The sequence below is a fragment of the Stegodyphus dumicola genome, chromosome 5 (assembly GCF_044657685.1).
Source record: "Stegodyphus dumicola isolate Sdum_Otavi_A_Nest chromosome 5, ASM4465768v1".
NCBI classification, from domain to species: Eukaryota; Metazoa; Arthropoda; class Arachnida; order Araneae; family Eresidae; genus Stegodyphus; species Stegodyphus dumicola.
In genome coordinates, this window is record NC_140772.1 from 14266466 (window position 1) to 14280727 (window position 14262).

At 32.9% G+C, this 14262-nt stretch overlaps 1 protein-coding gene across 1 annotated transcript in view; it reads right to left on the reverse strand.

Annotated features, from left to right (window-relative positions):
- Positions 1-14262, reverse strand: part of LOC118192057 (peptidyl-tRNA hydrolase 2, mitochondrial-like) — a 31798-nt gene that overhangs the window by 188 nt on the left and 17348 nt on the right. Inside the window, exons 3-4 of the mRNA XM_035362948.2 lie at positions 11608-11729; positions 239-348 (exon numbers count right to left, since the gene is read on the reverse strand). Of these exons, the coding sequence (XP_035218839.1) occupies positions 239-348; positions 11608-11729 (232 nt within the window). The remainder of the gene's footprint in view (positions 1-238; positions 349-11607; positions 11730-14262) is intronic.

Genomic DNA, 14262 nt, shown 5'->3' on the forward strand with positions numbered 1-14262 from the left:
ATTCTAAATATTTAGTTAGCACACAAGAAATAATTCTACTTTGCTTGAATTAGTTTTATATGTAAACATTTATGACAAAGATTACATATTTTAATTTGAAAAAAGTATTTCACAGTTAAAAGAAACAAAAAATAAGTAGTTTATATTACAAGCAGGTATAAATCAGTAATTTTGAATCAAAATATATTTTCATTAATTTACAAATAGTTATGATACTTAAAATATACAATTTGCATACCTGGACCAATGGCTAAAACTGTTTTACTTCCTGAAGGAATTTGGGTACGGCCAGCATCACAGACTATATTAACATTAAAATACTGTCTAGCTGCATCTGCTATAGCCAATCTAAAAACAATAAAATATGTAAAGTTCTGGGCTTTCATTAATTAGAAAATACGAAAGAACAAAATTTTGTTCAATTAAGTTTAATAACTAACAACTCCAGAGCAAAATACTTTTTTTCCTCAAATATGTCATATCTACAAATTTCATACAATATGGCTTAAAACAAATAATCAAAGCAAAAGCAAAATGTAAAATAATAAATTTACATGTGATAAAAAATAATATACATAATATTAAATATAAAAAAATTCTTTACTTATTTGTGCATCTTTAGGGTAGTACTTTGTGAATACTCATAAATGCATTTTTTACATATTGGCCTTTGCATCTGCGGGCGATGTACTTTAAGAAACAGCAAGTATTAGTATTGTACATTGGATTATCTGATTATGATAAAATATGCTAGGGGTATTGATACTGAGCTTTTTTTCTGCCTTGTGCAATATCAGTGACTCAAATTTTGCTACTTCTGCCCTCCAAAATACTAAAAATTTTGCTGCCAAATGTAAACACACTGGTTGCACCAACTTTGTTGCCACTCCTGCCTATGAGGGTGTAAGCCTTTATTAGAGGATTTTCTAAAGGATTCATCTAATGACTAATTACAACTTAAGCCACTGTTTTGCAGCTTTAATATTTTGACCACCAATTGGCATAAAGTACTTCATGTAATATGTCGCAAATTATAAATACAATCAAATTTATAAACAATATATAGTAGCATATTACTAACATAAAACAAAGTAATAATAAAGTTCATCCTATACTACTAGTGCAGCTCAGCGACTAATTAGCATCGACACAGATTCAGGTGCTGACAGGACAGACGAAAATGCACTTTTGTGTTAGTGCTATGATGTTTGGTTTTTATGCCACAGACTATGATTTGCCAATCAAAGCCATTTACTAAAATCATGGACATCGAGACAACAATGGCACAATCATGACTTCGTGCCAGGAAATGGAACCACGAGACAGTGGCCACAAAAGTGATCTAATGCCGAGTGTTCCACGTTGTGCACATATTATTTACACATATTATCACACATTATCTATTCTTCAGTTACATGAAACTAAATTATTCTGACCTTTTTAGCCTCATTTGAAGGCATTTGTATAATATTATTGCGTGCCTACAGGTTAGTAAAGAGCCATTCACACTGGAGTTTGTCTGAGCTAACAGAATCAGTTCTATGTGTCAACTAGTGGAGCTAGTCGACACATGTGCAGTTCAGATTTTTCAGCTCGCTGTGCTATTTACTGGGAAAAACTGCTTTTGGAGATGGGTCAACTATGTTAGATGTCTCCATTAGCTTAGACAAACCCCAGTGTGAATGGACCTTAACAGATTGAATGCACACAAAATTAATGATAGCTGGATGAAATTTATTTTACCAAAAGAACACTTCACAGTTTTGGAAATTTCCACTAAAATAGTTGTTCAACTCTTCACAGTATCGGAGAGTACAATCAGTAGTTACACTTCAAACTACTATGAACATTAAACACAACGCAATGCAAAGTACATCTAAAAAGTTAAGCTAACTCCTAGATATCTCAGTACTCTGAGCTCATGCTAAGCTAATAGCTACTACAACTGAAGAACTGATGTTTTCGTCAGTATTTCGATGAAATTGTTTCCTTCTGGCGGTTGAGAGATTTATAGTACTTTCTGCCTCTCAAAATTACTGGAAGGCATACAAGGGCTGAATTACGGTTTCAGCCACATAAAGCATCAATTACAATATCCATTACAGTTAAAGAGGGACCTGACCAAAATGTCGCCGAAAACTGTTGCCAGCTTGGCAGTACCTCATCAATTTTACTCAATGTTAAATAGACTTTCTCCTGTATTCGTACTTTTCCAGCACAGCATCATCTCTCTAGATTTTCATGTTATATTATACAGAAAAATACAATTTCACATATAACTGCACTAAAATCAGCTATCTGTGTACAAAATTCATAATAAATCATACATATTTTCAAGCAGTCACAATAGCAAAAAATCATGTTTTCACATTAGACATCACAAAAGCAGTGAAATACAGAAATTCAGAAGGAAACTAGGTCAGCACCTCTGTAGTACCATACGTAACTGAGATATTGGTATACCTAACTAACTGTTAAGCTTCTGTCCCAGTGTGGGCTTCTGATAGAGAACACCTGGGAGGTCGAAGGGTCTCCCAGCCCTCTTCTCTTACCGTCAACCTCTTGACATGATTTCAGCTCGGTATGTATTTTGAGTGCTCACTAGCTGCACAGACACTAAATGCTCATAAACATTACGCCATCTCTAGGAGCTGAAAGCAAGCCCTTCGGTACAGGAGTAGTGAAATATAGGTCCAAATCATCATGCATATTTATACTCATGTTCAAAATTATGATGAAAAGAAGTACATATGGATTGCATTTCACCAAACGGCTGTACACTCGATGTTGCCTCATTTTGTAACTTTAATGAATCAGGGATTGAAGACCATATCATTCACAGATACCTATTGTAGATCAAAATTGTGGAAAGCTATAGAAAAATATGGACTCTTTTTATGTTTGAACGTATACAGCTTCGTTATTTTAAAAGAAAATCTTATGAAGTTACATAACATTAAAAATATAATTTTATACAGAATATAACACACTTTAACATGTTGAATTACATTACACCCCATTCCCAAAAACAGCTAAATAAAAATAGGAGAAACATAACTGTCTTACAAAAAAGAAGGAGATTCCTTAAAACTGAAAGCCAATCTAGTATCGCATTGCAAAAATGCATGATTATCAGCGCTTTGAGATTCTATATTTTCGTATTTTTTAAAATATTATATGAAAAATCTATATTAAAATGATAAGCAATGTAAAGAAAGTTAATCATTAAAACTAGGTATAATATATTCTTTTTTTAAATCTCAAGAAGGTAATATTTATGACAAAATTATAAGAAAATTAGGTGGAAGCAAAACTAAAGAAATATTTTCTATTTTATGTAATATATATATACAAACTCATCTGAATGAAACTCATACTGGAGATTAAGACACAATAACACGCCGAATAAATACTAATTCAGAAGTCAAACACCAAAAATCAGCATTATATTTTCAAAATTTTCACAGGACTAGTTTCGATGGTTTTACCGAACCACCTACCTCAGCTGCAAAACTGCAAATGAACAAGATAGGAAATAATGATTAGATAAGATAAGAAAGCCTGGACAAGAATAAGCAAGTGGCGCCATCTGTTGGTGAAACTAGAACTAAAACATGATTTTTTTAAAGGCCAAAGGCAAAGATAGATTGGAATTAGGATCGTTAACTAGAACAGAAAGATTTTTTTTGAATGTGAAATGCCTCTAGAATATCCAGTTCTCCAATGGAAGATGTTTTTTGAATAATTTTGGCAACAGAAAATTGAAAGTGTGATTTTCGGACCATCACACTAATTCTCATCTCAACACATTAAAAGGCACACTCTTGTTTTAGGAGATTATAAAAATTCTGTTGTCATTCCCTTCTTTCCATCAAAGTTGCACATATTTTTCAGAAATTTAACTTTTGGGTTGTTTATTCTCCCATCAATAAAATTCCGAGTTCCATACTCAAGGACCCCATTCCGGATATGAATTCCTGGAGTATTTATAGGATTCCTTGCCAGTGTAGTTTAATTTACATTGGCCAAACTAAAAGAGCCTTAAAATTTCGCGTCAAGGAACATGAGACATATGTTAGAAAAAAGGAAACACAGAAGTCTTCTGTTGCTCAACATTGTTGGTCCGAAAATCACACTTTCAATTTTTCTGCTGCCAAAATTATTCAAAAAAACATCTTCCATTGGAGAACTGGATTTTCTAGAGGCATTTCACATTCAAAACAATCTTTCTGTCCTAGTTAATGATCCTAATTCCAATCCATCTTTGCCTTCGGCCTTTAAAGAAATTATGTTTTAGTTCTGGTTTCACCAACAGATGGCGCCACTTGCTTATTCTTGTCCAGGCTTTCTTATCTTATCTAATCATTATTTCCTATCTTGTTCAATTGCGGTTTTGCAGCTGAGGATGGTGGTTCAGTAAAACCATCGAAACTAGTCCTGTGAAAATTTTGAAAATATAACGCTGATTTTTGTTGTTTGACTTCTGAATTAGTCATACTGGAGATGTCAGGAAAAGATCCACAACAGGGAAATTAAAAGTAATGTTTGAGTGGTTGAAGAAAACATTTTTCTCTTCTCTGTCTGTCTTTGTCCAGCCATACACTAGTCTGTTCTTTTTACTGCCAACTGCAACACTTCACAACTGACGTCACACAACTTTTAATTGCTGATCACCTAGCTGACCATTTACACTGTATTTGTTTAACAAAGAGGTTGTTAAAGTTAATTTGTACATGAAATATATCCTTATAATTGCAGGACAGCAGCTAAACTATTTCTAAATGAGAATATATAAAATGTTTTATTCAATATTTTAAAATAGAAAATGTCCAACTGCTGATACACAGGACAGAACTTAAGACTTTTTGCATAATTATTTACTGCAGCAAGTGTGAAATTTTGTTTGTTACAGTATGAAATTTTACTACGTAAAAATCTTGAGTATTATAATAAAATATATTCCAGTATTGTATAAGTTACTCTATCATTTAAGTATTGCAATAAAATATACTTCAGTATTACTCAGCTTCCTTTATTATTTTAAAGTAGGGGAGCTAAGGACTAGTTGTAACAGGGGTGAAATTTTTTGTCAGAATTTTCCATAAATATGGTTTTTATGAGAAGTCTTATTCAGTTTCTGAGAAGCCTTACAAGCACAGTCAGTGCCCTGTAGTCACACCCTCCCAACATCTGCAATCCTGACTGACGGTCTCACTCATGCATTCTCCTACTTTCAGCGCTCTATAGCAACTAACTCAGACAGCCAGACTCAGACACGGGCTCACTCATGCATTCTCCTACTTTCAGCGCTCTATAGCAATTAACTCAGACAGACTCTATAGCAACTAATAGTATAACAATAATTTGATGATTAACTTGCAAATCATTGCAGTGTAACCAGCAGAACTTGGAGCCAAAATGGGTAGTGACAGATTGCATGCAAGTTTTCCATCTTGACTACTTTATATGAAAAAAATGCACTAAATTTTTATTTAAGTTAATCGATCTTTTCTAAAAATGGTTTTACCTATTTATTTTGTCTATGTATAAAATTTTAAAATGCTGTTTTAATTTTTTTACTAATCACAATACTTGTTTTTTTTTAAATGAATAAAAATGTCTGAAACCATATGAAGGGATAAACTGTTCTAGTTAATGATCCTAATTCCAATCCATCTTTGCCTTTGGTCTTTAAAGAAATTATGTTTTAGTTCTAGTTTCACCAACAGATGGCCCCACTTGCTTATTCTTGTCCAGGCTTTCTTATCTTATCTAATCATTATTTTCTATCTTGTTCATTTGCGGTTTTGCAGCTGAGGATGGTGGTTCGGTAAAACCATCGAAACTAGTCCTGTGAAAATTTTGAAAATATAACGCTGATTTTTGTTGTTTGACTTCTGAATTAGTATTTATTCGGTGTGTTATTGTGTCTTAATCTCCAGTATGAGTTTGTTGGTATGATATATATTAGTTTGTTGATATATATGTAGCAAGTGATAATATGCTCAGATTTTGATTCATGTACTTACTTTCTTCTTTAAATGTTAACCCTTTCATGGACCATTTATTTCCCTATTGAATTTCTCCCATTTTATTATCAATTAAACAATAGCATTTAAGGAAATACATTTTATTTTGCTAAATTTTTCTTTTGCATTTAAATTCGAAGGTTGTGAAGTATACTTCCCATGAGACCTTTAATGGTCATAGAAAAAATTCAATTTAATGCCGATTATTTGCCATGAAAAGATAAGGGTACATCACATTCTGCATACATATAGTGAGTGGGTCCTGTTTTCTTATTCCTTTGTGCTACATTTCCTACATCATCTATAGTTGGAAAACATCTTTGGCATATGATTTCCCATACTGGCTAAGTTTACATCATATGGAACTGCACACTTTTTTGCTTGAAAGCCAGCAGGATGACCTTTCCTTTTTTATGAGGAATATCAGTCTATTAGTTGACGAGCTAATGCTATACGGAACGTTAGCTGGTTTAAACTTCTGTTTCTCTTGTTTACTTGGCCACAGTATAAAACTATTTACGATACCAAGATCAATAAGAAAATAAAAAATACAATGCCACCATTTTACAGATCTTCTTCCTATTTGGTATCTTTCTTTTCTTTAATCGAAGCAATCAACCCCTCCCATAATATCGTTATATACAGCAACAGCTTTAGGAGAAGGTACTTCTGTTTTAATACCAATCTTTTTGTCCAATTTATAGATGTAATAATCGCTGGATTATATATACAGCAACAGCTTCAGGGCAAGGTACTTCTGTTTTAATACCATCCTTTTTGTCTAATTTATAGATGTAATAATCGCTGGATTATATATACAGCAACAGCTTTAGGGCAAGGTACTTCTGTTTTAGTACCATCCTTTTTGTCCAATTTATAGATGTAATAATCGCTGGATTATGTGCGGTAGTCAACTAAGTAACAGCTTTTTTTGTCCATCCACTTTATTGCAGCAACACATTCCTTAGTTAGGAACACTGATTCACGTCTTTGTAGTTTTTCATTAGCCTTCAGCATTAGTGGAAGATCCTTCCTTTGCAGCCTCACAGTCCCCACAGAAAATGGACCACTTACAAGTAGATTTTTGCAAGCCTAAAAGATGTGAAATAGTTATCATAGGCTATAAGGCGACCTGTGTGTTTCACGTCTTCCGTTAGTTTAATTACTACTGCTTCCCCTAAGCTCAATATTTTATCCTTATTATCAGAAGTTTCTTTTCCACAATAAATTCAAAATTTTTGAATATATCCAGTCTTAGTCTGCTAAACACCACACCTTGTAACCTCTTTTTATAGGCTTCATTGGCATATACTGTTTCAATGAAGTTTGAAAGCTATCATTCATACATTCGTCTATTGATAAGGTTGACGAAGGTTCGTAGACTTTAGATATGGAATCGTTCAGCTGCGAGAGGATTGGTCTGACTTTATGGAGTTTATCAAGCCCTGTTGCCCATATGGTATTGTGCTGTTATCATTTACATGTAAAGTCTTAATTATTTTTTGAACCTCTTTGCGATCATTACTCTTGCTACTGATTGAATATTGAGAACAGGGTCTGTGCTCCACTTTTATGTTGCTCTGACTTTTATGTTGATTATTATCCAGTAAGTTTTTAGTTCAGGCAATTGATATATACCCATGAGTATATGCATACCTATCCATGTTTTCAATTTTTCTGATGTGATCTTTTTCCAGTTCCAGATAATGTCTTTTGTGGTATGACCTATCTCATCCTTTCTCAGGCTGCTTTGCATATGAGTTTGTTTCATCAACAATATTCTGTAAAATTTCCTCAGTGAAAATCATGCCAAAATAATTCTTTTACTTCTCAGCAGAACTGAATGATATTTTCATATGTGGCTCATTGTTGAAAGAAGAGAAACACTGTTGAAGAAATCTACTTTATTACTCCATTCATTCTTCATTTCATCATCGCTTTCAGAAGAATTGTCGTCGTCAGATTCAACCAGCATTGCTCATCACCAGACAAGGGTTCTTCAGTCATCAAAAAATTATTTCCAGAACTTGTGCTATGGTTATCTAAATTTTCTAGCGATTGTAATTCTGAAAATGCGTCATCATCAGCTTCTACTTCAGAATCATCTGGGTCACTAGGAAGGCTAAACAACATATCTAAAGCAGCTGATGTGGACAAATACTTCTTGCTCATCTGAAAGTTATGAGAAATTTAGAAGTGTTGAATTTACCACCCCCTCCCCCCCAAAAAAGCTGCTTCCTTAGAATACATTTTTTGGCACTACTATAATTGAAATTATTTCATTTTCGAAAATTTGGACCATCCCAAAAAAGTGCTGCAATAGCAGCTGCCTACTTTGCCTATGCATAAATCAGGGCTTGCAGCTAGTCGTATTATTTATCATTCATTAAAATAAGTTAGTACTGTTACAATAAAAGCAATCTTTTCTTTCAAAAATATTATATTTATATAACAAACATATTATTTTTGAAACTAAATATTTTAATTTGTCATTATATAGCACAACAGCATTTTCACATTTCACTGTTAGACCTATAAATTACTATTCAAATTAGATAATTACTAGCACCAAAATAGCAGAATAAGTAAATAAGACATAAGTAAATAGTTACAATAAAAACGATATTTTCTTTATATCTCTTACAAACATACTATTTTTGAAGTAAATATTCTAATTTTTGTGGCTTTTAATATGATGCAATAGTATTTTCACTTTTCACCCATTATTTATTATTCAGTATTAGATAGTTACTGCAGAAATATACAAAATAAGAAAATATTATTATAATAAAAACAGTATTTTACTTACATTTGTAGTAGAATTGTATAGCAAAGCAATGCAAATGTCAAATCAAAACAGGTATCTCAGTGGAACAGATCTCACACAATGCGTTCAAACTTAAAAAAAAAAAAAAAAAAAAATGTGCTAAATTCTGTATTCCCGATGTTATAATAGCAAAGCCAATATATCATAGTCGGTTTTGCGCTTCCGACAGTTGTATTTTCCAGGATTATGCAGGTGGGAAGTAATCTTTCCAAGGCCCACAAAAGGGTACTATGAAAATTTCTCATGTATATAATATGTAGTTTTCGTTCTCAAAACAGAAAAACCTATTTTTCATCCTCACAGATTAAACCTCTCTCCACGGCTTCACTCAAAAACAATCTAACAGAAGCTAATACAAAGGAAATCTGCCATCTTAAGGACACACCCAAAAGAAAAGCACTGAAAAAGAATACAATGAAATAATAAGAAATTTAGAGAAAAAAAAAAAAATATGGGAAGTTTAAAGAAAAAAAATCCCCAAAGAAAATGGAGATAAAATGTGTGAAGAACAGGATTTTGAACTTAGATACAAATTCTGAAACAGAAAAGTGGTTCTGCTTAACTTACGGAGATGCCTATAGCAACTCTGATGAAGATGAATGGCTGCAGTGAGAACACATTAAATGTGAGAGAGGAAATAATCTATCTTTTATTTGCATTTAACTGCAATTCTCATGCAGTTATGATGATTGGTTAAAAACTTTTATTTTCTTTTACTATAAACTATTTGATATTATTCATAGTTACTACACCAAGTAATAATAACCACAAAATATTTTTTAAATATTGTTTTTACTATTACTATTTGCCCCCAGATTTGTAACAATTTGACCCAAGTCAGGAGCAAACTGTTAAAGATGAACTTTTTTCATAAAATACTTATTGTGATAAAATCAACAAAATTGGCAAATGTTTGTTTTGTGCATATGATGAATTATAGCTCAACATCTTGGGTCTATGTGGAAAGTCCAAAATCTGCGATATTATCGACTAATTTATTGCTTGTTTTGTTAAAATGAAAATTTTTAAATTAAAAAACTGGCATTACTTATGTTTCAACCAATAATTATGAAAAATATGTGTACATATAATACAATGAATAATATAAGCAATTTATATATGTAATAATAATTTAATGCATGTAATTATTGCAATAATGTATATAATAATTTAATTAAATGTATCTAATATGCCTTATTCATTTTGAACTTTTAGTCCGAATATTATGCTTTACCTTTTCTGTCCTGAAATCCACAAAATCCTAAAATCCGCACAACCTCTGGTCCCAAGCTTTGCAGATTTCTGGAATTTTATTGTATTTTTCCCCCTGACCAAAATCAATGTCACATGCCTAGGAGTCATGAAATCAATGAGGTTATCGATGAAGAACTGAAGTATTATCTCCCACTGCTGTAGAAGAGAATTTTGCAAACTACTAGAATGTTTCTGGGGGTGATAAGTAACTAGCAACTCTTCTCCATAGAATGGCCCAAACATGTTCTATTCAGTTCCTATCGGGAAACATGCTGGACAATCTATCTAAAGGATTCCTGCGTCCCCCCCCAAAAAAATTGTTCACTAGCTGAGTACCAGTCACCTGGTGTTAGCATCCATGAGAAGGAATCCAGTTGCTGCAGCATAAAAGACCACAAAAGGTCTAAAGATCTCATCCCTGTATCCCTGTTAGTGCTCCATTCCCGATAATGTGCGAGTCGGTGCGGCCATTGATAGAAATACTATCCCAGACCATCACTCTGTCCACGTCAAATCAGAAAATTTCATGCACAAATGCAGGGTATTCCATGTACCAAGTTCTGAATGGTTGAGATGGTTCTAGATGAGAATTTGCCTATTGTCAGGTTGCACATAAAAGCAGGTTGTTTGTAACAAGCACTTGCTCACTCATCTTGTTCCCATCCGAGATGCTCCTGTGTCCACCTTCTGGGGGCAGCACAGTTGTTCTATGTCAATAAAACACAAACCGTAGGTTTGCGAACATACAAACTTACATGGTGGAGTCAGTTTCGAACAGTGCGAGTCGAAACTCTGGTACCAGTAGCCGTCTCAAAGTGCTGTTGCAAGAAAGTGACATTCATAATGCAGTTTCTTCAGTAATACCAATCCTCATTTTGTGCTGTTGAAGACATATGACCTTATCCCAATCTTTGGTCAAGATTTCCACTTTCCAAAAACTAATCCCAGATTCTGGAAATGACACTCCAAGAAATTCCTAACACTTCCACTACAACAGATTGTGTTTGACCTGCCTCTAAACAACCAATGGCCCTCCAGGCTATTGATTTAGCTAAGTCATCTTGCTGAGACATTGTATTAACTGCTACAAAACATTCAATGCATGCTAATTGTTTTTAATCTCCTCCTCCAGAAGGAAAGCTGTAAGTCACTTCTTATTTAAAACACATAGTTTTCAATGTCACACACAAAATTTGTATATTCTGAACTTTGAAAATCTTATGATTTCCCCTATTTAACCTCTTCTAGCTCTTCATTAAAAATATCTCCTAATCGTTTTGAACCATGTAATTATATCATAAAATGTTAGCAAATGAATTTTCTATCTAAAACATGCCACGTTTTAGCAATATGTTTCAATTAGGTTTATTAATTTAACTACAAATAATATATGTATATATTTATCTTTGAAGTACAAATATCCTTGACGCATTCTGTAAAACCAGGAAAATTCTATGATATTTTAAAGATGTTACAAAGTATAAAAATGTAACTTACAGTGCTTCTTCATCATCAACCTTAACAACAACTTTCCTCTGTCCACTTTTTAACCATTTCCTTAGGGTTTCAGGACTAGTTTTTGAACAGCTTCTATATGCCATAACAGATGCATGAGAACACTAAAAATAGACAAGAACAAAAGTGAATATATATAACATTACATACATAATAGGAAAATTTTGTAAATTAAAAATTTTAAAACATTTTGAAATTCCTTATGTTCAATATAAATTTTTAGACAATAATGTGAACTTTTTAGATAGATTTATTTTATCAATTTTTTAAACAATTATTGAAAACATTGGTGGAAAATTTACACTCATAATGCTCTAAATAAAACTTCTGATAAAAATAGAGGGCATAAATAATAATCGAAATTGACAAAAGCTTTCTTACAAAGCAGGGGGGGGGGGAAATAAAAAATTGAAGTTACTGTTTATTAAATAAAGAGGCGTCAATTTCCTCCAAATTCTGCAGGAATGATCAGCACAGCTTTCAGTGGATCTCCTCCAATTTTATGGATGATACCCAAGTACCATTTCTGTCCAAAAGTTTTGAATCATCCTATATATTAGATGAGATATAGCTCAACATCAATGGTTCTCAAAATGTGAGTAATAATAATATACCAGAAGGTCATGACATAATTTTTGGTGTCTCACAAAATGTTTTCTATTATTGTATAATTACAATCTCCCAATAGTTTTACCATAAATATATAATTGTGAAATTATATATGTTTTCATAGCTAATATGTTCCAACTGCTAATATTATCAGGTTCAATGTTCCGTCTAACCTTCTTCGGGAACATGCAAGGACCTGACTCGGAACAGAGAGCTTACTAAAGCTATGTTCAACAATTGTGGGAAGTCGACAGGATACACAAGAAGGGTATACAAAACCCTTTATTTTTCTCTATTTACAATAACTTCCGTACTTCGGAAATACACAGACCCGCTACTTGGGGTCAAAACGTAAAAGTATAAAAATAAAACTAAACTCTAATTTAACTTTAAAATAATAAACGTGGAAGATTGGCATTATATTAACAGGAAGCCGTATGTAGTACAGAGAACTGTGAACACTACAATACGTTTAAAAATTATCAAGAGGATTAAAACCTCTAGCCTGGAAGGCAACCAGCAACTGAGTAAACTTCTAAGGTAAGCGGCCTGCTTCGACTAACTGCTTCCTCTCTCTCGCTTGGCAAAAAGCCACAACTTAAATACTTGGCGTTCGCCAGACAAATTTTGCATAAATACTTTAACGCTTATAAATCTGGCCGGAAGTAGAAAATAAGAAGTGATAGTAGAGATTTAAAATAAAATAAACGTTAGTAAAACTTAAGATCCTTACATACTTCCCGCCAGAGTTAATTAGTTTGAAACTGAGGTCTAAAACGACCTTGTTGAAAACTTTTAGCTCTAGAATCTAACACGAGGCCAATCTTTTACAAACATTTTTCGCTAGAAACTAGAAATTTAAAAGAAAGAAATTTGTTTTTACAATAGCAGCTCCCAGGACACAATTTTTTCATCTGTTTCCTGTTTAGATTTTTGCATCTAAACAGGAGCTTTTATTCAAATCTGGTTCCTTCCAGAGAGCAATGTTATACAATATATACAATGAAATGGCAAGTAACACGTATAATTATATTTCTCTTAACATTCTTATTTCATTCATAACTATTTTAGTTATCTCTCCCCGTGCTCTCTGACATGTGTTGTAAAAGAACACCAAACACGAATGTGTTTATGTCTATGTGTTCAATACTTCCTCCTACAATCAAAACACTAACGTGTTAAAATTCAACATACCAAGACCTCGTAACACACCCTAATTTCAACTCTAAACCCTGAGGTACTATTCTGAAAGTGGCTAACTCTGAAGTGTAGCGTCAGAGAGCCTAACTACATCATTCAACCTTTAACACATATTCACCATGATTTAGTCTTTTTACAGTCACACGAATAACAAATTTTTAACATTACTTTCACTTTTACCATATCACAGTATTTCTTAACATTTAAAATAACAGTTCACATTGTATATAAGAACATATTAACATGCCGTTAATTTTACGCATTTGAAAACATACATTAGTAGTACATTGTTAACTTCTATTCTTTTCAAAGCAAGTGCCAATTCTTTCTACATTGAAATAATACATTTCAAAAAGTCTTTCAGACTAAAACTTCTTTCTTGCCAGAATGTTTTAAATAATATTTATACAATAACTTTTTACAATATTTAAGTCTTTACATAACACTATTATACATCAACTTTAGTTTTACGCGCGAGTAATTGAAAAACATAATACCAAAATCGGTAACAACTCATTTCTCGCCCTTTTGGCGATAAAGGTAGACCTCGCATGAGGTAAAACTACTTGAAATCTGCCACTTGCAGTAAGAATGAAAGATTAACTTAAGTTTGCAAAGTAACATAAAATTTTACTTATCTTTTTGATATTCGGACATTCTTTTCTGGGCCCAGTCTTGAAAGGTAGTGCAGATTGCTGTTTGATTTATCCTCCTTCTTGTACGGGCTCGCCCTTCAGTGCCTTCCTCTAGATGCTTTCTTTTTTCTCCAGTTCGGTCACCCTTGAATACCTTCTTTTTCGCTTCTGCCTGTGGTCTTGGTCGTTTGAT